Consider the following 25,000-nt stretch of genomic DNA (forward strand, 5'->3'; position numbering starts at 1 on the left):
ATAAAATTATTAATTATCAGTTAAATTAAACATGTGTATGATAAAATTAATTGAATGTACAGAGTTACAAACATTACTCTATAATTATACTACTACTTGTGCTTGTGCCTTCTTTTGGGAAGGGGTTTGTTCTCATCACCCAGTTCCAATGTTCGTTTTCTACTGTCCTTTCGGCAGTTGCCTCTAATTGTTGCACATGTGCTGTTGATCACCCGAAGAGCCTGTGTGTTCTTTGCAAATTCGCTAACATTTGGGTTTTCGTTCGATTTACCCCTCTGTCTTTGCTGACCAAAAAAATTCTCAACGGGGTCCTGGCACAACCTGTTGCTGAGGAACAGTGTGACTCCAGGTATCGTGAATACATACTTAACCATTTCCACAAATGACCTCACTGCAGGTATTGCTATAAAAGTATAGTGTGGGCAATAATAGTATATGCTTACCAGTAATCCTCAGGCCTATACTAGTCTCAGGGCTGAGCATCATCAATTTTTTTTGGGTTTTTGTGAAGCCTTCCCTAGCCTCCACGCTTTTCTCCCAAGCATCCAAGTATGGGATGAATTCCTCTTCCAACCACTGTACAACATTTGTACATGCATAATTATGTATACAATTACGAATTTACTCACAGTTACACTCCACAATCCCACAGTATATCTTACCTTTAGCCTAAAGTCTGATGCTGATCTGTAAGGGTCTTTGAATGGGTTTCGCTTTAGCTTCCCGACAGAAATACTGCTGACATTCAATGTGTCGAACAACTTATTGAACTTGTCAACAAACGTTATGGTCTCAGCAACTTCATCTCCCTGCGTCAGTTGTAGTGCTTTAGCAACGGAGTTACTGAGAACCTGCATGCATAAATATAAGACATAAACGAATGTGGGAATTTTAAGTATACACACACACGGAATTTTGACATAGAGTGCTTGTACATCTGTAACAGCACCATTAATTCACTTACTTGAGCTGCCAGATCTACTCGCATCTTGGAGAAGCTGGATAACTCAACATGCTCATACTTAAGCTTTGGTATCAATGCTAGGCCAGGGGTCTCTTGAGATCGATTCTTCATATACAGTAGCTTCAGTTGAGACCATAAAATATCTTTCCCTTTGCACTGTGGAAATATGTATAGTACATACATGTTCTACAATTAGAATATTGTAAGTGTAGCTATGCACAACAAGAGTCTTAGACAGTAAATCTATAAACGCAAGCACTCACCCACAATTTTCTCTTAGGGCTAGCCCAGCCGTTTCTGACAGTCTTAATAAGGTGGGGTGGGTCAGAAAAGAAAAACAGAGACCTGTTGTCACTGGCATACGGGTTACCTTTTTGAGTTTCTTTTTAAGGCGATTTATCTGTTGTTGTGCCACTCTGCTCTGTTGATGTAGAACTTTCATTCGTTTGTCCTTTTCAAGTGATGACAAGTATCGATAGTTAGTATGACTCTGAGGATTAACCCTGTTTAACTCGGTACACGTGTCTCTAGTGGAATCTTCAAAACGAAGGAACATTCGATTGAGTGTTTGTCTGTAGGCATGGCATACACTGCACTGGTTTGATTCCACAGGCACAAGAATCTGACATCCATCACATCGGATTGTTCCGTGGCTGAGCTTATCATCGTAAAATGCCACACGATTTTTCCCTGTATACACAAAATTAATTAACTGTAATAGCAGATTTCATTCTTGGCAAGAGCACATGCACTCAGTACACTACATGTATACGTACCTGAAACATCCACAAAGGTCCCATTTCTGTCAGTTACTAAGGCAGCATACTTGGTGTCGTCATTCCCAACACAAACAGTGCACGAGTCCAAGAAGTCGATAATGTCTTGTACATCAGTCACAGACGCAATTACTTGATGCTTCATTGATAATTCAGGATTGTTGCTAGGTACTTTGCAACCATTGGCAAGAGCATGCCAAGAAAGATCACTGTGTATCACTATGCTGACGGCCAACTGAGCATGCTTGGAAATATGGATATCCTCTGAGTCCGATACATTCAACCATCCTATTCAAGTATAGAGTGTACATGTAACTAAATGAAAAACCGTTCACATAATTAAGTTACGTACCTTCAGGAAGCACAATGGCAATCTTTAGCCTCTGCCTGAGGGTGGCAATTGTTGATAAGGGAGCATCCGCAAATATCTTTCTCGGGATGCTAACTTTCAATTCACTGATATCGATAGGCAATGAGAGTTTCTTTGCTCTCAACTTCCTAAATTCATTCTTGCGGTGAACCGCAATTCTGAATTTTCGGGGCATTTCTGTAAGTGCAAACAAAGACTATGCAAAAAGAAACAAAGACTATGCAAAACTTCAAATACTCCTCTAACAGTATATTAGCAGAATATACTCAACTAGCCCTTTTTAGAGATGAAAGAAGGAGACAAAAAACACTCCTAAAAATACTTATTTATTGATCTAGTATTAAAGTTTCACTTGTATCATTCAAAAAGTATTGCTTACGCAAAACCCTAGGACCCAAGTATACAGTTTGACACAATTACAAACTGCAAATCAGCTTTACATATCTGCTAGAGGGAGACATAATTTGGCTATCACCTTACTACCTACAAAACTGGCCTATTATTCTGCTTCAATTCTACTGAAGTGAGTTATAATGACGCTCTAACTTACCAAGTATGAATACAGTTAATGCCAAGGACACTGGCCTAACCCAGAAGTCTAACAACGTCTGCAAACAAACAGAGTCAGAAAAAATCTTTGTTGCAATCCCGCCAAAAAGTGATTACGTAACAAGACGAGGAGTGTTTCAACGGATATCATTGCAACCGCCGTTCGTTTCCAATCCCTCCCTTTTCTATCTATGCAGATACAGAGTACGAGTGTCCTATATCTTTGGCTATAGCATAGAGTTCACTAATGACTCTTGGTTTGAACTAATGAGATGGTAACGATCGTTAGATCACTAACTACATTTTACAGTATCTTTGCAAAGGTACATGTACCGTATATCTTCTAATTTATCGGACACTTCTAATTACCCCAGACACTCTTTTGGGCAATTTTCGTTGTTCTCATTCATTACATGTTTATTAACATTTCAAAAAAAAAAAAAAAAAAAAAAAAAAAAATTTTCGTTGTTCTAATACAACGGACACTCCAGTACTTTAATATTACATTTGTTCTAAATATCCGCACAATACCTTGAAAAGTTGAGTTACCATTCATTGACGGCAAGTAAGACTTAGAGTGCTGCAGTTAGATAGCTTTGAGTAGCTAGTTTTAGATAGCTAGTGCAACTATTCAGTCGTACCCTGTTCTATTAAACTTAGCTAGCTCGCATGCAGCTGCTTGCTTGTTCTAATTATTCCGGACACTTCACATGCTCTATAAAAATCTGTTCCAATTATACCCGGACAATTTCCAAAATAATTATTTTTTGCTGTCAGATAAATTAGAAGATATACGGTATACATAATAACAACACAGATTTGCTACTGCACACACACACAAATACTGTACGTAAAAAGTAACCTAAAATACAACAACAGATGGCCCACTGCACACATACACAAAACCATCACTGTCCACAGCTACTCCATAAGGATCAGTGATATGACCATTACCAAATGATGTGACAAACTGACCGTCTTTAGTGAACACTGACACACGCTTGTTAGTTTGCTCAACAACATAAACAAAACCAGCGACACACACACCATGAGGGCAAGACAGATATCCTGGTCCACTTCCTTTCTTTCTAATCGAGCGAATAAACCGACCATCCATAGTGAGCACTTGAACACGATGATTATAACAGTCAGTGACATACACCATTTGTTCATTGTCCACTGCAACATCCTCTGGGTGAATAAAATGCTCATTACCAGTTCTGTATGAACCAATCTGCTTGACTGGCTCCAGCTCTGTCGTCAACACTTGGACTCTGTGATTGTTGTAATCACACACAAACAATTGATCACCAGCGACTGCTATCCCATGAGGGTAATAGAATTCCTTTGGACCACTTCCACTCGTCCCAAACCTCTTCAGCAGATCTCCTCTTTTGTTGAACTTGTACACACAGTGTTTACAGTCACAGACATAGATGTTGTCCTCCTTGTCTACTGCCACACCATAGATACCGCCAAACCCATGTTTTGATTTGCTGATGCTTTGAATTTGTTTTCCTTTCTTGTCAAACACCAAAACATCACCCTCAAAGTCAGTTACAATCAGTTCTTCTGATGAGTTAAATGCCATATATAGAGGGTTCTTGATTCCTCTTATCACCCTCACTGGTTTGTCCAGCTTGGTGGGGGGTATTTTGACGAACACAGAGAAGGGGCTTCCTGGGATGGGCTGGTCGTCTACTGAGATCAGGAGGTGGTGTCGACTACGTACCCTAGGGATGTACTCAACGCTGTACACTCCATCCCTCACAGGCACTGCTTGTAATTCTTGAGATGTATCATCAACTAGTGATTTTAAGGTCACTTTAATTTTGGAAGAAAAATGTCGTGGATTGCGGGTATTGATTGAAAAGCAAGCAAGTTTATCGATTTCAGCATGTTTAGCTCCATCTCCTTCCACAGTGCACTTTGTTGGATCAACTTTAGTACCATCATACACAAACACGTTGTTCGCACACAATTTCTTGAGATCCTCACAAACAAACACTTCGACTCCAAAATCATCTTTCTCCACTGGATCAGGATTGGCTGCTTCCTTCCCTCGCTTCACCACCTCGGCATCGATTCGACTCACCACCTGCTCTTGCATCGTAATCAGTTCTTCATCACTTGCATTCTCCAGCGTACGCTCTACAAAGTCAATCAAACTCTGAGCAGTGCCCAGGGACAGGTCCAGACCCTTCTCTTGAATCGTCAGCTTCTCCATCTTTGAATCAGCCAAAGCAAAAGATTCTCGTAAAACACAGACCTTGCATCGATCGAGAATATCGTGTAGCTCCTGGAACTTGGCATTCACTTGTCTCTCTGTCAGTTCTTTCTGGGCCTGGATCTTCTGTTTAGTTCCTTTCACTTGATTCACAGCGGTGCTCAGATCAGGCAGTAGGTTCTTGAGTGGGGAGAGGTGCTCCGTCAGCTTTTTGCGAGTTGCGGGGGCGGCTTTCTTTACAAATTCGTAATTGTGTCCAGCGTGTTCAATAACGATACAGTCTCGACAGATGAGCTTGTTGCAATCAAAACAGAAAATCTTTTTTGGCTCTTTATGATCTTCACATTTTGGGGGTGGTGGGTTTTCGAATGTTAGTTCTTTGACTCCGCCCTGTTTGAGCTCGTCTAGAGTGGAGACGATATGTGTAGCAAACAGGGATTTCATACGCTGATGAGATCTTACACAATCCTCACAGATAAACTGGACACACTGTCGGCAGAATGCAGTGGCCTTTCCCCCAGAGCACACTTCACAGGTGTTCTCTAACTTGCCGTGGGCTTTCTCCATCCTCGAGTGGAGTGCTTTCATCCGGTTGATGAAGAACGCAGTGGGCAGTCTGTCTGGGTTGTTGTCTGGCAATAGAGTGGGCTCACGACAGTCCGGGCAGGGGAACGGCTGGTTGGGTCGGTAGCGACTGGAGAGTGTGAGGATGCATTGCTTGCAGTAGTAGTGACAACAAGGGAGCAGCTTTGGCTCCTGGTAGCGGTCATGACAGATGCCACAGGTCACCTCTTGCTCGAGATCAGCAACAACTGGATCAGGTCCTTCGGCCATCGTTAGTTCAGATCTGGGGATATGCATTTGTAAAATCATGAAACTATTCTGTAATATCTAACATTCTGTTCTTATAACAGCATAGTATGTTAAATCTGTGAATAATAATAGTTTATTAGGTCAATTCAAGCTAAACTAGACCTCTTGAAAAAACTTACCTTAACTATTTATCAGAAGTTCCTTTCAGTGCAGCCTATAATTATTATAGATATATATATATAAATTATTATATATAGCCGGCCAGAAGTAGACTTTGTTTTGCATGTACCTTGTACTGGTACATGCTACGCCATTACACAATGTTATAAATCTGACCAGATACGCCCACTTTATTTCAACACCCACACTTTTCTTCAAGGCAGTGAAGTAGTGAAGCCAACTGATGGAAGTGAGTGAATAAAATACAAATGCATGGCCACTGTCCTTTAAATAATGATTCTATGATCTATGTGCATAGCCATAGTAGATCTTTATGGATAGGAAAAAAGTGTTCAAGATGCTCACAACCCATTTTAATAGTGAACAGTGCCTTTCCCTTTCCATCACAATTCCTGCAACTTGTAGCTGGTACTATTTGCACTAGTAATATTGCAGATACTGTATGGTGCAGACTACTCCCCCCTCTCTCTCCTTGCAGCTCAGTGCTTCTCTGGTGGCAACAATTACTACCCACACTGTAAGTATCTTTAGGGCTACAATTTGGATCGACTGTTTAATAATTTTCTGGTAGCTCAAAGTTAGACGGCATAATAAAATCAAAGGTAATTTTCGAGGCTATTTTTGACAAAAAAGCGTGGGCTATAGGTGGGTGAAAAGTTCAATAGTCTCAATAAACTTATATATCTTTTGAAAGAGCTCTCTCTATGCTTTCAGAAAATCAAACAATTATTCAGATTAGACCAATGGTATGCAAGTTATTGTCATTCAGTTATCCTTAGTGATTTTCCGAAGTGTTCTGCAATGCACATTAATGTATCTGTTGTATTAAAGAATGTACACATTGTAATTGCACTGGCTGGTTGATTGAAGTGGTTGATCACATTTCTCTCCCATGCACAGTGTGTTGATAATCCTCACAAAACAATTCTTTGTGGAAAATAGTAATAATTATACGGTATGGCTAGTATTTGCATTAACAACCTCCAGCTATAGAGTGTTTGTTCCTTCCCTACAGGAAACTGTGTGTCCTGGACAACAGTCACTCACTGCACACCATCTACTCCCTCGACCACAGTCCACAAGAGGAGACATTCATCAACAGCTCCTACGTCAGCATAGACCACTCCCCCATCCAGCACACCTTCACCTTCACCTACACCCACCCTCACACCACATCCAACAAACCACAAGAGACAGTATTCAATGTGATGATATTACGGCCGACACTATATCCTCCCTCAACCCACCACCAAAGCTAGCACAGTGACAGAGAGTATTGATAGAGAGACTGCGAGGGAGCCACTGTCTAATGGAGGGGCAAAGAGAAGAGGATCGTCTTTGAAGAGATCGTCAGCCATTTTCCACCGAGGGAGACAGCTCAGTTTGAAGAGACGGGCAGAGTCACAAGACAATTTGCTCAGCGATGATGAGGATGGTCCTGATTAAAAGCATTCCATTATATACCATTGTTAATACGTGTATATCACAATATACACTACTGTACTTCATGGGCGTATTTTCACAAGGGTACGATATTCAGCATTTTGCTGAGCTTGCACTGCATTTAGTTACATTTGTAGATAGAAGAGTCAAGGCTATTGCTAGTATCTGTCACTGACTCCTATCCCCCCCGGCCCCCATACACACACACACACAGCATCAGCTGCCAACTCCCAATCTGAGGAAGAGGCTATCTTCACTAACATTCAGCACACCCGACTTGGTGCCCATGGCAATGCTGGTCAGAGGTGACAGTTGTACTGACAGACACAGACACTGCTCAGGTCACCACACCCATCATAGTCGTGCCCAACGGTGCCACCATGCACACTGAAGCACAATCTAGTACTGGAACAATGTACTGCTTCAACATGTTGTTTAATGCTTATAATTTTCATTTTACGTAAGTCTAAACTCTCAAATTTTTGTATACACACATCACATTTGAAAACGGTTTAATTAAGATAATACAACCACAGATTTGTCACTCAACACACAAATAGAAATGCAAACTAGTCATGCAAGACAGCCACTAAAAGATAATAACAGATCCGTCACTGCACACATACACAAAACCATCATTGTCCACAGCTACTCCATAAAGATGGGAAGTGATATGACCATTACCAAATGATGTGACAAACTGACCGTCTTTAGTAAACACTGACACACGATTGTTATCAAAATCAGCAACATAAACAAAGCTAGTAACACACACACCATGAGGGCGAGACAGATCTCCTTGTCCACTTCCCTTCTTTCCAATCGAGCGAATAAACCGACCACCCATAGTGAGCACTTGAACACGATGATTACTATAGTCAGTGACATACACCATTTGTTCATTGTCCACTGCAATATCCTCTGGTCCGTTAAAATGTCCATTACCAGTTCCCTTTGAACCAATCTGCTTGACCAGCCGCTCTGTCGTTAATACTTGGACTCTGTGGTTGTTCTGATCACACACAAACACTTGATCACCAGCGACTGCTATCCCTCGAGGCCAGTTGAGTTCCTTTGGACCAATTCCCCTTGTCCCAAACCTCTTCAGCAGATCTTCTCTTTTGTTGAACTTGTACACACAACTTTCGCCGTTGTCACAGACATATATGTTGTCCTCCTTGTCTACTGCCACACCAGAGATATTGCTAAACCCATGCTTTGATTTGCTGATGCTTCGAATTCGTTCTCCTTTCTTGTCCAACACCAAAACATCACTGTCTCGATCAGTTACAATCAGTTCTTCTGATGAGTTGAATGCCATATACCGAGGGTTGTTGATTCCTCTTATCACTCCTACTGGTTTGTCCAGCTTCGTAGGGGGTATTTTGACGAACACAGAGAAGGGGCTTCCTGGGATGGGCTGGTTGTCCACTGAGATCAGGAGGTGGTGTCGACCACGTACCCTAGGGGTGTACTCAACACTGTACACTCCACCCCTCACAGGCACTGCTTGCAATTGTTGAGATGATTCTTCAACTAGCGATTTTAGAGCCACTTGTATTGTATGATGCTTAAATTGTGTATTACATTCCACAAGAATCGAAAAATTGTTAAGTGTACTAATTTCAGCAGTTCTAGCTCCATTTCCTTCGACAGTGAACTTTGTTGGATCCACTTTTCCTTCATACACAAAAACGTTGTTCTCACACAACTTCTTGAGATCCTCAGAAACAAACCCTTTGACTTCAAAATCATCTTTCTCTACTGGATCAAGATTGGCTGCTTCCTTCCCTCGCTTCACCACCTCGGCATCGATTCGACTCACCACCTGCGATTGCATTGTAATCAGTTCTTCATCACTTGCATTCTTCAGTGTACGCTCTACAAAGGCAATCAAACTCTGAGCAGTGCCCAGGGACAGGTCCAGACCCTTCTCTTGAACCGTCAGCTTCTCCATCTTTGAATCAGCTAAAACAGAAGATTTTCGTAAAACACGGACCTTGCATTGATCGAGAATATCGTGTAGCTCCTGGAACTTGGCATTCACTTGTCTCTCTGTCAGTTCTTTCTGGGCCTGTATCTTCTGTTTAGTTCCTTTCACTTGATTCACAGCGGTGCTCAGATCAGGCAGTAGGTTCTTGAGTGGGGAGAGGTGCTCTGTCAGCTTTTTGCGAGTTGCGGGGGCGGCTTTCTTTACAAATTCGTAATTGTGTCCAGCATGTTCAATAACGATACAGTCTCGACAGATGAGCTTGTTGCAATCGAAACAGAAAATCTTTTTTAGTTCCTCGTGATCTTCACATTTTGGGGGTGGTGGGTTTTCGAATGTTAGTTCTTTCACTCCGCCCTGTTTGAGCTGTTCCAGAGTAGAGACGATATGTGTAGCAAACACTTTCATACGTTGATGAGGTCTTACACAATCCTCACAGATGAAATTGACACACTGTCGGCAGAATGCAGTGGCTTTTCCCCCAGAGCACATTTCACAAGTAGTCTCCAACTTGCCGTGGGCTTTCTCCATCCTCGAGTGGAGTGCTTTCATCCGGTTGATGAAGAACGCAGTGGTCAGTCTGTCTGGGTTGTTGTCTGGCAATAGAGTGGGCTCACGACAGTCGGGGCAGGGGAACGGCTGGTTGGGTCGGTAGCGACTGGAGAGTGTGAGGATGCATTGTTTGCAGTAGTAGTGACAACAAGGGAGCAGCTTTGGCTCCTGGTAGCGGTCATGACAGATACCACAGGTCACCTCTTGCTCGAGATCAGCAACAACTGGATCAGGTCCTTCGGCCATCATTTATAGTTCAGATCTGGGGAATGCATTTGTAAAAGCATGAAACTAATCTCATGTTTAATTAATGCAAATATTGGCTAGCTAGAAATTAAGTACTAGTCTAGAATGTTAAATCTGTGAATAATAGTTTGCACTAAGTGATCAATTAGGTCAAGCTAAGCTAGACCTCTGCAGCTAGTTGAAAAAACTTACCTACTAGATCTATATCAGAAGTTCCTTTCAAGCACATTAATTTGTATGAATCTCAGATACGCCCACTTTTTTGTTTCAACGCCCACACTTTTCTTCCCATCATCCATTCACTTCTTCCAGAGTCTCAAAAGAAGTGAGTCCACATTGAGCATGTATGGAAACAAATTGGATAAAAACCTATATTTATTTGCATACTGCATATTGCTTAGTACAGTCTATCTGGCTGTAAACAATCAGGCTCCAGCTATAGAATTGAGTGTGTGTGTTCCTTCCCTACAGGAAACTGTGTGTCCTGGACAACAGTCACTCACTGCACACCATCTACTCCCTCACCACAGTCCACAAGAGGAGACATTCATCAACAGCTCCTACGTCAGCATAGACCACTTCCCCATCCAGCACACCTTCACCTTCACCAACGCCCGCCCACCCTCACACCAGATCCAAAAAACCACAAGAGACGATAATATTATTGGTTGATGATATTTACGGCCGACACACTATATCCTCCCTCAACCCACCACCAAAGCTAGCACAGTGACAGAGAGTATTGATAGAGGGACTGCGAGGGAGCCACTGTCTAATGGAGGGGCAAAGATAAGAGGATCGTCTTTGAAGAGATCTTCAGCCATTTTCCACCGAGGAAGACAGCTCAGTTTGAAGAGACGGCAGAATCACAAGACAATTTGTTCAGTGATGATGAGGATGGTCCTGATTATGATACGCTGGAGCCTGTCGTCATGGATACGTTGTCAGAGGGTGCTCCTCGAGTTCTCAGTAGCATTGCATACTGAGAAACAAGGTATGTACATGTACCAGATTGTGTTGCTATAACAGTAATCATATTCATTACCTCGGCATTCCAATCACTATTGTTGTGTACCATTGTTGATGCACTGTGCTACTGCAGAAGAGGTACGACACACTCGGTGCATCTCTAGCAATTAGTCTCGGATTATCTGCCCACATGTTGTTATTGCTGAGTGTAATCAGGCTAATTGCTTGAGCTGCACTGCGCCCGTCGTACCTCCTCTGAGCATTGTGCTGAGCTTACATTTAATTTAGTAGATAGAAGAGTCAAGGCTATTGCTAGTATCTGTCACCCCCCCACATGCACACACATTTGATGTACTGGTATATTGTGCTATATGTGCTGTACTTCATGGGTGTATTTTCGTGAGGGTACGCTATATTAAGTATGGTGCTGAGCTTGCACTATATTTGTATTTGTAGATAGAAGAGTCAAGGCTATTGCTATATCTGTCACTGACTCCTACCCCCCACATGCACACACTCCCCCCCCCCCCCCCCACACACACACGGCACCAGCTGCCAACTCCCAATATGAAGAATAGGCTATTTACGCTAACAATCAGCAGCACACCTGACTTGTTGCCCATGGCAACGCTGGTAAGAGGTGGGAGTCGTACTGGTAGACCGCAAAGACACTGCTCAAATCACCACACACCCATCACGCCCACCACAGCAGCACAACTGACGGCACTAGTGGAACAGTGCACTGACTGTATTTGACTCGCATCTTAGTTATGCTATTACTTTTACGTATTATTTGTAAAGTTCATAAATTCGTTCAATCAATAAACAATATACACGTATATACACGTATATACCGGTAGACTACAAAACCACAGGTATATGCTACTGCACACACAAATAAGGTAAGTAACAAAGTGAAGACAACCACAAAACACTAAAAGATAACAACAGATCCTTCACTGCACACATACACAAAACCATCACTCACTGTCCACATCTACTCCATAAGAGAAGTGATATGACCATTACCAAATGATGTGACAAACTGACCATCTTTGGTGAACACTGACACACGCTTGTTAGTATACTCAGCAACATAAAGAAAACTACTGACACACACACCATAAGGGTCAGACAGATCTCCTTGTCCATTTCCTTTCTTTCCAATCGAGTGAATAAACTGACCATCCATAGTGAGCACTTGAACACGATGATTACCATAGTCAGTGACATACACCATTTGTTCATTGTCCACCGCAACATCCTCTGGTAGGTCAATACCAGTTTCCATTGAATCAATCTGCTTGACTGGCTCCAGCTCTGTCGTCAACACTTGGACTCCGTGATTCCCTCGATTGCACACAAACACTTCATCACCAGCGACTGTTATCCCTTGAGGGTAGTAGAGTTTTTTTAGAACACTTTCCCTCGTCCCAAACCATTTTAGCAGATATCCTCTTTTGTACACGCAGTGTTTGTTGCTGCCAGAGACATAGATGTTGTCTTCCTTGTCTACTGTCACACGAGCGATACTGCCAAACCAATGTATTGATTTGCTGATGCTTTGAATTTGTTTTCCTTTCTTGTCAAACATCAAAATATCACCATTCCAGTCAGTTACAATCAGTTCTTCTGATGAGTTGAATGCCATATACCGAGGGTTGTTGATTCCTCTTATCACCCTCACAGGTTTGTCCAGCTTGGTGGGGGGTATTTTGACGAACACAGAGAAGGGGCTTCCTGAAATAGGCTGGTCGTCCACTGAGATCAGGAGGTGGTGTCGACCACGTACCCTAGGGGTGTACTCAACACTGTACACTCCACCCCTCACAGGCACTGCTTGTAGCTGTTGAGATGATTGATCAGCTAGCAATTTTAAAGTTGCTTTAGCTTTTGAAAATTGTCGTGGATGGTGTATATTGATTGAAAAGCAAGCAGGTTTATCGATTTCATCATTTTTAACTACATCTCCTTCCACAGTGCACTTCGTTGGATCCACTGTACCGTCATACACAATAACGTTGTTCTTACACAACTCCTTGAGACCCTTATAAACAAACACTTCAACTCCAAAATCATCTTTCTCCACTGGATCAGAATTGGCTGCTTCCTTCACCACCTCAGCATCGATTCGACTCACCACCTGCTCTTGCATCGTAATCAGTTCTTCATCACTTGCATTCTCCAGTGTACGCTCTACAAAGTCAATCAAACTCTGAGCAGTGCCTAGGGACAGGTCCAGATCTTTCTCTTGAACTGTCAGCTTCTCCATCTTTGAATCAGCTAAAGCAGAAGATTCTCGTAAAACACGGACTTTGCATCGATCGAGAATATCGTGTAGCTCCTGGAACTTGGCATTCACTTGTCTCTCTGTCAGTTCTTTCTGGGCCTGTATATTCTGTTTAGTTCCTTTCACTTGATTCACAGCGGTGCTCAGATCAGGCAGTAGGTTCTTGAGTGGGGAGAGGTGCTCCGTCAGCTTTTTGCGAGTTTCGGGGGCGGCTTTCTTAACTAACTCTGACTTGTGGTCACAATGATCGAATACAACACAGTCTCGACAGATAAGCTTGTTGCAATCGAAACAAAAAATCTTCTTTGGCTCCTCATGATCCTCGCATTTTGGGGGTAGTGGGCTTTCGAATGTTAGATCTTTCACTCCGCCCTGTTTGAGCTGTTCCAGAGTAGAGACGATATGTGTAGCAAACACTTTCATACGCTGATGAGATCTTACACAATCCTCACAAATGAACTGGACACACTGTCGGCAGAATGCAGTGGCCTTTTCCCCAGGGCACATTTCACAGGTGGCCTCTAACTTGCCGTGGGCTTTCTCCATCCTCGAGTGGAGTGCTTTCATCCGGTTGATAAAGAACGCAGTGGTCAGTCTGTCTGGGTTGTTGTCTGGCAATAGAGTGGGCTCACGACAGTCGGGGCAGGGGAACGGCTGGTTGGGTGGGTAGCGACTGGAGAGTGTGAGGATGCATTGCTTGCAGTAGTAGTGACAACGAGGGAGCAGCTTTGGCTCCTGGAAGCGGTCATGACAGATGCCACAGGTCACCTCTTGCTCGAGATCAGCAACAACTGGATCAGGTTTTTCGGCCATCGTTAGAAATTGTTTCTCAGATCTGGAGAATGCAATTGTGTAGAATGTTGAATATTGTATAATTAGCTATATACATGTACTATAGTATAGTCTATACCTCTGCAGCTACTGTATGAAGTCTTACCTACAATCAGAAAAAGCTTTCCAGGGTTAAAGCATATGGTCAAAGTAAGCTATGAATTGAAGTAGCAGTAAGCTCTTAGTTATGTAAATTAATGTTATTCATATCGTTTCACCAGCGCTATAATATTATAGTGTTTTAATGAGATTCATTGCATTTTCTAGTACAAATTGCGATTTTACTCAGAAATTAATACTCGCGAAAATATGTAATTTGAGATACGCCCACACTTCTTCACAGTCATATATACAGTACAGATAATAATTGCAGTTAGGCTATAATAGCTAGTCCAGTCATCATCTTCAGTTTTCAAATGATAATCACTTGTCAACACTAGGGACTTGCTGCTCAGACGACGTGGGTCGCTATGACAGCACTCATCAGACTCGTTACACCAGGAGTCCTTCCCGCTTAACGAGGCTCTCTCCAGAGGGGCATCTTGATACCAGAAATTGGCAGCTTCCTTACAATCTCCTTTCTCACAAGTAGACACTTTGACACCATTAAACAAGTTTGTCGGTGCTAGTACAGCTGACATTGATGATGTCTCTTTAGTGCACAAATAGTTTCTGTTTTGAGGGTCATGAATTGTTTTGATTTCTTTAGTAGGTAACTGAGCCGAGATAGTAATGATCGTGGGGGAGTGGTTACTGCTTGTGAGGGGGTGGTTTGAGGTGTGGGTGTGGTCTTAGCTAGCAGAGAGGTGGAGCTGAGGTATAGTTCTTCCTTTAGTGAGGAGCAGGTTAGTTACTCTGTTCTTGCCAACACGATCATAGTAGATATCGACGACACCAACTTGTAGCCCGGATGGTTTCCTGGTAACCTTGGCAAACACCTGTAGTCACATTTAAGCAAGCATGAACAAAATGCACACACTATAAAACACATACTATATACACAATTTACAAAGTCTACAGTTTTAGTTCTACTTATAGGCACTTATTATCAGACGGTGGGGGGACTAAGTGCAACCACAAAAAGTTCCTTCTAAACTGCAGCTACTTCACAGAAGCCATTCGCTACACTATATTCACCATTTTGTGTCGTAGGTGTTTCCATAGTAGCTGTTTGTCCAGTGGGAACCATTCCTCTCCGTGATTGAATGTTGAGTAGAGGCCGTCAATAGCCGTGGGGAGGGACCACGCCCACTCTCAGTCCGTGGGGGAGCTTGTAGAGGAGTGACACACTGTGCATCGTTGAGCCACAATCTATCAGCTCCAGTGTAGCCTGAGGTTGTATACACACAGGTGGGGAGATAACAAGCAAATGATCAAATGATTGTGTAATCATGTTTGTCTATATAATGTAGCTTCCCCCGAGTATTGTCATTTGTAACTTTAGAAGCAATTATTTAGAAGTGCCTAGAAATTCAGTCTATTCAGGCTACACAGTTTATAGACTATGGAGAGGACGTTGAAGGATAATGGCTATAAGTGGCTCTATTGAGCAACAGGCACACCCACTCACCTGTCCAATGTAGTGTGGTCGATTGACCTCTGTCACTCTAGCTCTCCTGTAGAAGCCATCCTCTTCTCTCTCTTGAGTGCCTCCAACACTCACAAGCACAGCATAATACAGTCCAACCATCAACTGCAGAATGTTCCGTATAAAAAGCCATCTATGAATGCACATACTCAAAGCAACATGTAACTCTTCTGCCTCTCACAACATGTACCTTATATACAGAGAAACCTCTGACACATTTAAGCACACTAGTTGACAATGAACTGTCGTCCCCAAACTTACTTTTCTACACCAACTAAATACAATGCACTAAATTTAATGGACAATAAATTATCTACAAAGGGACAATATTAATGTCTTGAATAATAAAATGATAGGGCCAAGGTAGTTTGACTGACCTCGCCTCTGCTCATAGTGTTGGAGTCACTGGTGGTCATGGCAACTGATAGCTCCTCCAGGTCATGCTCTGGGTACTCAGCCAGCTGTTGTATCCAGACACGGTCAGGACTGTTCACCTGCAGTACTTGCAATGACATCGTTGACAATTGGTCTCCTTGTGTCGGACAATAATACCGTATCCATTGTAGGATCTTTGGGTGAAGGTTCGTCTATAGTAGTGTCCATTGGATGTGCTCTACTAGTGACCTCTGTGAACCTTGTCTTGGCAGCACAAGCACACGATACGGAAATTTTCCAACCATATATTCGGCCAAATACTGCAGAGAGTTGTCTTGCATTGCTATGACTTCATCACTTTGCTGTCGTGTGGTGTTTTGTGATACAATAGTTTCTATCGTAATATTTTCCGGGGGGGGGGGGGGACTTGCATTTCTCTGACTTCATCCTCTGGGGGGAGGGGCTGATCTTGTACCTCAAATGTAGCTTGCTGTGCAATGAATGTGGCTTCTGCTGCTAATGCTTGAGACATCATCACCTGGTTGTTGAGCTCACAAACTAGGGACTGGGCCGTGTAGGGGTCAAATTGTCCATCTTCAGAGCTTGGTTAGTCATCAGTGGGTACCGGTACTTCATCTTGTTCATTGAGATTGTCACTTTTAGTGAGGTTATTGAGATCTGATTGATAGTGGAGTCTCGCAAGCAGTGGCTCTGCTCTCTTTGTAGTTGTGTAATGGGTCCATGCAACTGATGCAGCTTCAGATACAGAGTGTGCTAGGTACTTGTCCATTTTCACTTGTAATAAGATGGTAAAGATCCTCATAACACAATCACAACCGATCTTTCCCAAAATAGGCAGCAGGCAGGTAAAGATCGTTATTAGAATTAACTGCTTCTCAATCAAAAGTAAATTATTACATACACATAAAACACAGATTGCTACTGCCCACACACACAAATAATAACTAAAATATAACAACAGATCCGTGACTGCGCACATAAACAAAACCATCACTGTCCACAGCTACTCCATAACAGCCAGCGATATGACCATTACCAAATGATGTGACAAACTGACCGTGTTTAGTGAACACTGACACACGGTTGTTAGTATACTCAGCAACATAAACAAAACCAGTGACACACACACCATGAGGGCCAGACAGATCTCCTTGTCCATTTCCTTTCTTTCCAATCGAGCGAATAAACCGACCATCCATAGTGAGCACTTGAACACGATGATTATTCCCTATTAGAAGGTCTTGAAATGATATTGGCAAGGATATTGCCATGATAACGACATGAATCTTGGCATTTTTTACCAAGGTACATTCATGATAATGGTGCAAGAATCATAAAAGATACTCTGCATGAATCTTGTACAAGAATCATGTAAGGCTCATGCATTATAATCACAAGAACTACACATGAAACTTGTAAGAAACACCCAGTATCTCATGTGGGAAACATGCAAGTAACAAGAAAATGTTCTAAAACTTGGAAGTAGTATCAGTAAGTAGTATCAGTGAACGATGGATGGTTTACAAAAATAGGGTCCTTTAATTTATAACAATAGGTTTAGAATCCCGGCACTTTTGGTTTGCTTTAGAAATCAATGTTTTTTCATTCCATCCTTCTTCACCAAATCTCTTTTCCACCAGCCTCATCATGTGTTTCACCTTTTCCTCATCCAGACCTGGCTTCTTGCTTTTGTCTGACTTGTATAAGAGAGATACGGACAACTCTTCTTTTGAAAATATGGCATCCATAAGCAGGAGAGCGAAAGCGTAAGCATCCCTTGCTGGCAATCGCATCACATTCCGACCATTTATCTGTATATGAAAAATATAAAATTTGTCTGCATTGTGCGTAAACGCATAACACTTACAATTTCATCCTCCGACTGCTCAGCCTTCACCACCACACCAGATTGCTGTGGAGAGGCTTTCAGGAGTGTCACAAGCTCAGCCAACGTGTTTTCCATCCGGTTGAGCTTTTCTAGTACCTCTCCCAAAGGGTTTTCTACTCGGTTAGCCTGAAAGGGCATTAGCAACATGTCACACCCACCATACAGTAGTACATTACCTTGTCAGTACGAACAGGAGTTGTAATCATAGCTTCTTCTCGCTTTTTGTCACTACGAACCGAGTCATCAAGCTTTCGCTTCTTTTGAGCATTTGTTAGAAGGTTCAGTGTCTCAGAAGTGTTTAGTTTTCTTGGCAGACCCTGCACCTCGTTTTCACGCTGACGTGGGCCTCGTCGACCTTTTTGTGGCTGTTTCCCCTTTTCTTTTCGCTTTTCTATATTCTCCTTGTCACTTTCATCTAAAGTAAAATTATATACACCATTATATCTAAAAAACACATACTAGCACCTATGCAAATACCTTTAAAATGAACAAATTGAACCGCATACTCCTTCCCCTTGTATTTGAGCATCAAGTTGCTACCCTTTGTAAAATGTTCCAGAGTGAGTGTTTCACCACTGTCTGTTGACAACTCGCTGAGCTTAGTTTTGTGCTGACTGCCAGTTTGTGAACACTTCACAATAGCAATCCCTGAAATAAAATGAGGAATCTAGCTGAACTCTAGCTGCACACTAGTATAGCACATTATAGACTATACTTACTTGACTGGTCTAAAAGTGCTGTCTTGATATTTTCAACATTATCTCTTAGCTTAGTAGAGGGTCTGTATGCTCTCTTAGGCCTTGGCTGATCTTGCTCTATCACCGCTGGAGGTGAGCTGGTAACCGAGTCTGAGAGGGACCGAGATAGAGAGTCATCTTCGCTGGTAGCGCCAGAGTATTCTGAACTTGAGTTCATGATGGACTGCATACTATATTTAGCTAGCTAGCTATCTTATGCAGCCACGTGTGCGTTCTGAATAGTGCACATCAAACTAATGAAGCCACGTGGTGCACGTGTGCGTTCTAAATATTGCACACCGTGCATTATTTAGACCGTAATTACAATAATGGCTACTCCATCAAGAACAAGAACCCACTATAGGAGGTACCTGAGGGATGCTTCAGCTCCAATACCTAGATCAACCCTCTTACGCTATAAGAAGTTAGCAAGCAATAAGTCAGGTAAGGCTAGCATATTGCTTTAATAAATAATTAGGCCATGCAAATAATAATTTTTATTATATAAAGTGTGTGTGTATAGTTTAATAATAATGCTAATAATTGCAGTGCCAAACCCGTTGCAAGACATCAACCTGCCACCCGCATCTTCACCAGCACTCTCCATGCCCCCATCTTCACCAACACCCCCTTCTTCACCAGCCCTATCTTCACCACTCTCCACGCCCACATCTTCACCACACTCCACGCCCACATCTTCACCAGCACTCTCCACGCCCACATCTTCACCAGCACTCTCCACGCCCACATCTTCACCAGCACTCTCCACACCCTCGTCTTCACCGCCCTCATCTTCACCACTCTCCACGCCACCAACCCATTCAAAACTTCTGTATCCAGGTGCAAACGTCACTGTTTTTGAAGCATTATGTGCCATCATGCAATTCTGTACGTCCTTCAAGTTGTCATATACTGCAATAGGAGCACTTCTAACTCTATTGATATTCATCTCCCCCGAGCAAAACCTAATACCTCCCACCCTCTACAAATTGAAAAGGTTTTTCGAAAGACAAACTCCTGTTCACAGCCATAAGAAAATCTGCATGACTTGTGACGCGAACAAGGAAGAGTGTACCTGTGAAAATCTCCATTCACCTACTGCCGACTTAGTGCATTTGAACATTACAAAATCTGTGGAGGCAGTATTATCAAGTAAGTGTGTATATGTGCGTGCGTGTGTGAGGTGTATGCGTGTGTGAGTGTGTGTGTGTGTGTATGCGTGTGTAAGTATGCGTGTGTGTGTGTGTGTGTGTGTGTGTGTGTGTGTGCGCGCGTGAGTGTGTGTGTGCATGTGAGAGTTTGTGTGTAGTGTGTGTGAGTGTTGTGTGTTGTGTGTGTATGCGTCGTGTGTGTGTGTGTGTGTGTGTGTGTGCATGTGCGAGTTTGTGTGTAGTGTGTTGTGTGTAGTGTGTGTGTGTGTGTGTGAGTGTTGTGTGTTGTGTGTGTATGCGTGTGTGAGTATGTGTGTGTGTGTGTGTGTGTGTGTGTGTGTGTGCGTGCGTGTGCGTGTGCGAGTTTGTGTGTGTGTGTGTGTGTGTGTGTGTGCGTGCATGTGCAACAACCCTTAATGGCATAATTATCCTGCAGAAAACTCTAATTCACTCATTCAACTGCCTGAACTATCAACTGACGACGAAAACTTGAGTGATGTTTGGGATGGAGCTGTATTACGTGAGGGAGTAATTTCAGGTAAATTCTCTGGTGGGGATCGTCTTGCCCTTTCGATGTCTACTGATGGTGTCCCTATCTTTAAGTCGTCAACTGTCAGTATGTGGCCAGTGTTCTTGGTGATCCTTAACCTCCCAGCTATAATTAGAACAAATGCTGAAAATGTGATATTGTCAGCAATTTGGATAGGTCCCTCAAAGCCGAACATGAAACGCCTCTTACAACCCCTAGCAAGTCAAATTGATAAACTTCGCGTTTTTGTAAATACTTTTCAAGGACCTACACGTTTTAAAGCATCAGTTGTGTTGGCAATATTTGATTTACCTGCAAAAGCTGCAGCTTTGTGTGCCAAACAGTTTAATGGCCAGTATGGCTGCTCTGTTTGTCTCCATCCAGGCAAAAGAATGCCGAATAAAACACTCATATACCCGCCGGATACAGTTTACCCTCTGAGATCGCACACTGAAGTCGTTAGTAATGCTACAGAAGCTGAAGCTGGTCAGCAACCAGTCAATGGCATTTTGGGGATATCTCCGCTCACATCTATGATCAACTTAGTCGATTCTGTACCTGTTGACTACATGCATGCAGTTTTGGAAGGCGTAACACGGTGGCTGACTAAGTCTTGGTTTAATTCTGCTAACCACAAAGAACCATACTACCTTGGACGTAAGAGTGCTGACATAGACAATGAACTTCTAAAACAAACTCCCCCTCATGAATTCAGTCGCCCCCCCAGGTCTATTCAGAAACATCTTGCGTACTGGAAAGCGTCAGAACTACGCACATGGCTTTTGTATTACTCTCTACCTCTGCTCATTGACTACCTGCCATCACTTTTCTGGCACCACTATGGACTGTTGGTGTGTGCGATTCACATTATGTTGGGGGGTAGGATAACACAAGATGAAGTCAATTGTGCTGAGCAAATGCTCATAGATTTTTGTGTCTTACTTCCAGAACTATATGGTGACAGAAGCTGCACAGCCAATGCACATCAGATACTACATCTTGCAAAGTATGTTCGTCTTTGGGGGCCTCTTTGGACGCATTCCTTATTTGGTTTTGAAAATAAGAATGGACACTTAAAGCATCTATTTCATGGCAAGTCACAGATCGCTAATCAGCTTCTTTTCAATGTTGATGTGAGTTACACACTACAATTAACTTCTGTTTGCAATCCACAGAGAAAAAATATGACTAAACTGAGTGAAAACACATACATTGTTGGAAGACTAGTAGCTTCAAAGCTAACTTCAGAACAATCATTGGTATTATGCCGCACTGGTACCGTACAAGTATTCTTCAGGCTCTTTAAAAATGGTGTAATCTTTCATTGCCGTAAGTACTCACGTGCTTTAACAGGAAAACGAAGAAATACGCACTGTTGTTTCGTTTCTAATGGAGCTGAAGAATTTGGTGAGATTGAACTGTTTATATATGGAACTGAACCTTGTGCCTTAATAAGAAAAAACATACCATTTTCATCAACACTACTACACATGACTGGTAATCCTTCACGAGCGATACTTTCCACGTACATGCAGGCGGACTTACTTAACAATTATATTGTACCAGTTGACGTATCCACTTCTCACTCCCTTGAAGTAGTCTCTTTGAGTAACATTTTGTCTAAAGCTGTTTTTGTCAATGCCTTCAATAGATCGTACTGTGTTAAGCAACCAAATACACTTGAAAGACACTAACTTGTGTACCTATCTAAATCAACTGTTTATAATTATATAGTTTTTTTTATAATTATTATGTTGTTGAACTTGTGTTAAAATCAGCCTTGCCTAAACACTTAACCCTACGTTACACGCATGTAACCTTACATTACACGCTTGTCATATTCATAATAAGAGCCTTGCCTGAACACTAGAAGAACCTTACATTACACACATGTCGTATCCATGAAAGGAATTAACAAGAATCATAATAAGAACCTTGCCTGAACACTTGAAGTAACCTTACATTACACACATGTCATATCCATGAAAGAAGTTGACAAGAATCATAATAAGAACCTTGCCTGAACACTTAAAGTAACCTTACATTACACACATGTCATATCCATGAAAGAAGTTGACAAGAATCATAATAAGAACCTTGCCTGAACACTTGAAGTAACCTTACATTACACACATGTCATATCCATGAAAGAAGTTGACAAGAATCATAATAAGAACCTTGCCTGAGCACCCTTACGTTACACACTTGTCATATCCATGAAAGGAATTAACAAGGATCATGTTAAGAGTCTTGCCTGAACCCTTGACGTAACCTTACGTTACATACTTGTCATATCCATGAAAGGAATTGACAAGAATAGTGTTAAGAGTCTTGCTTGAACACTTGAAGCAAACTTGCTTGAGTGCACTTGCAACAAGCTTGTATGGAATTGGCAAGAATCATGACATGATTCTTATCATGTGACTTCTTAACAAGATACCTTGTTGCTTCTTGTCGATACATGCATGAACCATGTAAGACCTTACAAGTCATTTTTAATAGGGTTATAGTCAGTGACATACACCATTTGTTCATTGTCCACTGCAACATCCTCTGGTCTGTTAAAATGCTCATTACCAGTTCCGTATGAACCAATCTGCTTGACTTGCTCCAGCTCTGTCGTCAACACTTGGACTCTGTGATTTTGCTCGTCACACACAAACACTTGATCACCAGCGACTGCTATCCCTCGAGGGAAGTTGAGTTCCTTTGGACCACTTCCATTCGTCCCAAACCTCTTTAGCAGATCTCCTCTTTTGTTGAGCTTGTACACACAGTTTTTTTGGCTGTCACAGACATAGATGTTGTCTTCCTTGTCTACTGCCACACCAGAGATAAGGCCAAACTCATGCTTTGATTTGATGCTTCGAATTTGTTTTCCTTTCTTGTCAAACACCAAAATACCACAGTTCCAGTCAGTTACAATCAGTTCTTCTGATGAGTTAAATGCCATATACTGAGGGTTCTTGATTCCTCTTATCACCCTCACTGGTTTGTCCAGCTTGGTGGGGGGTATTTTGACGAACACAGAGAAGGGGCTTCCTGGGATGGGCTGGTCGTCCACTGAGATCAGGAGGTGGTGTCGACCACGTACCCTAGGGGTGTACTCAACGCTGTACACTCCACCCCTCACAGGCACTGCTTGCAATTGTTGAGATGATTCATCAACTAGCGATTTTAGAGTCACTTTAGTGTTTGAAGAAAATTGTTGTGGCTGGTGTGTATTGATTGAAAAGCAAGTAGGTTTATCGATTTCAGCATTTTTAGCTCCATCTCCTTCCACAGTGCACTTTGTTGGATCCACTTTACCGTCATACACAATAACATTGTTCTCACACAACTTCTTGAGATCCTCACAAACAAACACTTCAACTCCAAAATCATCTTTCTCCACTGGATCAGGATTGGCTGCTTCCTTCCCTCGCTTCACCACCTCGGCATCGATTCGACTCACCACCTGCTCCTGCATCGTAATCAGCTCTTCATCACTTGCATTCTCCAGTGTACGCTCTACAAAGTCAATCAAACTCTGAGCAGTGGCCAGGGACAGGTCCAGACCCTTCTCTTGAACCGTCAGCTTCTCCATCTTTGAATCAGCCAAAGCAGAAGATTCTCGTAAAACACGGACCTTGCATCGATCGAGAATATCGTGTAGCTCCTGGAACTTGGCATTCACTTGTCTCTCTGTCAGTTCTTTCTGGGCCTGGATCTTCTGTTTAGTTCCTTTCACTTGATTCACAGCGGTGCTCAGATCAGGCAGTAGGTTCTTGAGTGGGGAGAGGTGCTCCGTCAGCTTTTTGCGAGTTGCGGGGGCGGCTTTTTTGACAAATTCGTAATTGTGTCCAGCGTGTTCAATAACGATACAGTCTCGACAGATGAGCTTGTTGCAATCGAAACAAAAAATCTTTTTTAGCTCCTCATGATCTTCGCATTTTGGGGGTGGTGGGCTTTCGAATGTTAGTTCTTTCACTCCGCCCTGTTTGAGCTCGTCCAGAGTGGAGATGGCATGTCCGGCAAATACTCTCAATCGTTTATGAGACTTCACACAATCTTCACAGATGAAATTGACACATTGTCGGCAGAATGCAGTGGCCTTTCCCCCAGAGCACATTTCACAAGTGGCCTCCAACTTTCCATGGGCTTTCTCCATCCTCGAGTGGAGTGCTTTCATCCGGTTGATGAAGAACGCAGTGGGCAGTCTGTCAGGGTTGTTGTTTGGCAATAGAGTGGGCTCACGACAGTCGGGGCAGGGGAACGGCTGGTTGGGTCGGTAGCGACTGGAGAGTGTGAGGATGCATTGCTTGCAGTAGTAGTGACAACAAGGGAGCAGCTTTGGCTCCTGGTAGCGGTCATGACAGATGCCACAGGTCACTTCTTGCTCGAGATCAGCAACAACTGGATCAGGTCCTTCGGCCATCGTTAGTTAAGATCTGGGGAATGCATTTGTACAACATTTATAAAAGCATGAAACTATTCTAATATAAAAATTAAATACAACTTCGAGCTTCGCT

The 25,000-nt window shown here is 42.6% G+C and overlaps 8 protein-coding genes and 1 long non-coding RNA gene across 12 annotated transcripts; 2 read left to right on the forward strand and 7 right to left on the reverse strand.

Moving 5' to 3' along the window:
- Positions 1–20: 20 nt before the first annotated feature.
- Positions 21–2,868, reverse strand: LOC135343592 (uncharacterized). 3 transcript variants are annotated; one of them, XM_064540566.1, is made up of 8 exons: positions 2,661–2,868; positions 2,093–2,287; positions 1,741–2,028; positions 1,228–1,654; positions 965–1,120; positions 663–851; positions 444–576; positions 21–391 (listed from the first exon to the last, which is right to left on the reverse strand). In XM_064540566.1, exons 2-5 carry the CDS (start codon positions 2,283–2,285, stop codon positions 1,087–1,089), a joined length of 942 nt encoding a protein of 313 aa, XP_064396636.1. In that variant the 5' UTR covers positions 2,286–2,287; positions 2,661–2,868; the 3' UTR covers positions 21–391; positions 444–576; positions 663–851; positions 965–1,086. The 3 variants fall into 3 exon arrangements, with proteins under 3 accessions (XP_064396636.1, XP_064396638.1, XP_064396637.1); XM_064540568.1 differs by having other exon boundaries at positions 2,661–2,864; XM_064540567.1 differs by having other exon boundaries at positions 2,093–2,868.
- A 569-nt stretch (positions 2,869–3,437) lies between these two features.
- On the reverse strand, positions 3,438–5,725 carry LOC135343557 (E3 ubiquitin-protein ligase TRIM71-like). Its single transcript, XM_064540525.1, has one exon. It carries the CDS (start codon positions 5,718–5,720, stop codon positions 3,522–3,524), a length of 2,199 nt encoding a protein of 732 aa, XP_064396595.1. The 5' UTR covers positions 5,721–5,725; the 3' UTR covers positions 3,438–3,521.
- A 337-nt stretch (positions 5,726–6,062) lies between these two features.
- On the forward strand, positions 6,063–7,906 carry LOC135343605 (uncharacterized). Its single transcript, XR_010397200.1, has 3 exons — positions 6,063–6,108; positions 6,358–6,396; positions 6,895–7,906. It is a non-coding gene; the product is annotated as an uncharacterized LOC135343605 (long non-coding RNA).
- On the reverse strand, positions 7,825–11,101 carry LOC135343549 (E3 ubiquitin-protein ligase TRIM71-like). Of its 2 annotated transcripts, none has more exons than XM_064540515.1 (2): positions 10,307–11,101; positions 7,825–10,126 (listed from the first exon to the last, which is right to left on the reverse strand). In XM_064540515.1, exon 2 carries the CDS (start codon positions 10,111–10,113, stop codon positions 7,912–7,914), a length of 2,202 nt encoding a protein of 733 aa, XP_064396585.1. In that variant the 5' UTR covers positions 10,114–10,126; positions 10,307–11,101; the 3' UTR covers positions 7,825–7,911. The 2 variants fall into 2 exon arrangements, with proteins under 2 accessions (XP_064396585.1, XP_064396584.1); XM_064540514.1 differs by having other exon boundaries at positions 10,303–11,101.
- Positions 11,102–11,918: 817 nt separating this feature from the next.
- LOC135343569 (E3 ubiquitin-protein ligase TRIM71-like) lies at positions 11,919–14,409 on the reverse strand. Its single transcript, XM_064540543.1, has 2 exons — positions 14,307–14,409; positions 11,919–14,204 (listed from the first exon to the last, which is right to left on the reverse strand). Exon 2 carries the CDS (start codon positions 14,180–14,182, stop codon positions 12,077–12,079), a length of 2,106 nt encoding a protein of 701 aa, XP_064396613.1. The 5' UTR covers positions 14,183–14,204; positions 14,307–14,409; the 3' UTR covers positions 11,919–12,076.
- Positions 14,410–14,531: 122 nt separating this feature from the next.
- On the reverse strand, positions 14,532–16,575 carry LOC135343598 (uncharacterized). The gene is made up of 4 exons (XM_064540574.1): positions 16,166–16,575; positions 15,771–15,893; positions 15,338–15,530; positions 14,532–15,138 (listed from the first exon to the last, which is right to left on the reverse strand). The coding sequence occupies exons 1-3, from the start codon at positions 16,301–16,303 to the stop codon at positions 15,423–15,425; spliced, it is 369 nt and encodes a 122-aa protein (XP_064396644.1). The 5' UTR covers positions 16,304–16,575; the 3' UTR covers positions 14,532–15,138; positions 15,338–15,422.
- Positions 16,576–17,501: 926 nt separating this feature from the next.
- On the reverse strand, positions 17,502–19,016 carry LOC135343587 (uncharacterized). Its single transcript, XM_064540563.1, has 5 exons — positions 18,792–19,016; positions 18,550–18,720; positions 18,249–18,487; positions 18,052–18,198; positions 17,502–17,995 (listed from the first exon to the last, which is right to left on the reverse strand). Exons 1-5 carry the CDS (start codon positions 18,997–18,999, stop codon positions 17,723–17,725), a joined length of 1,038 nt encoding a protein of 345 aa, XP_064396633.1. The 5' UTR covers positions 19,000–19,016; the 3' UTR covers positions 17,502–17,722.
- Positions 19,017–19,111: 95 nt separating this feature from the next.
- On the forward strand, positions 19,112–22,251 carry LOC135343546 (uncharacterized). The gene is made up of 3 exons (XM_064540510.1): positions 19,112–19,253; positions 19,359–19,961; positions 20,397–22,251. The coding sequence occupies exons 1-3, from the start codon at positions 19,139–19,141 to the stop codon at positions 22,181–22,183; spliced, it is 2,505 nt and encodes an 834-aa protein (XP_064396580.1). The 5' UTR covers positions 19,112–19,138; the 3' UTR covers positions 22,184–22,251.
- Positions 22,252–22,925: 674 nt separating this feature from the next.
- LOC135343572 (E3 ubiquitin-protein ligase TRIM71-like) lies at positions 22,926–24,915 on the reverse strand. Its single transcript, XM_064540547.1, has one exon. It carries the CDS (start codon positions 24,904–24,906, stop codon positions 22,972–22,974), a length of 1,935 nt encoding a protein of 644 aa, XP_064396617.1. The 5' UTR covers positions 24,907–24,915; the 3' UTR covers positions 22,926–22,971.
- Between the last annotated feature and the right edge of the window lie 85 nt (positions 24,916–25,000).

Source organism: Halichondria panicea, chromosome 11 (assembly GCF_963675165.1).
Source record: "Halichondria panicea chromosome 11, odHalPani1.1, whole genome shotgun sequence".
NCBI lineage: Eukaryota > Metazoa > Porifera > Demospongiae > Suberitida > Halichondriidae > Halichondria > Halichondria panicea.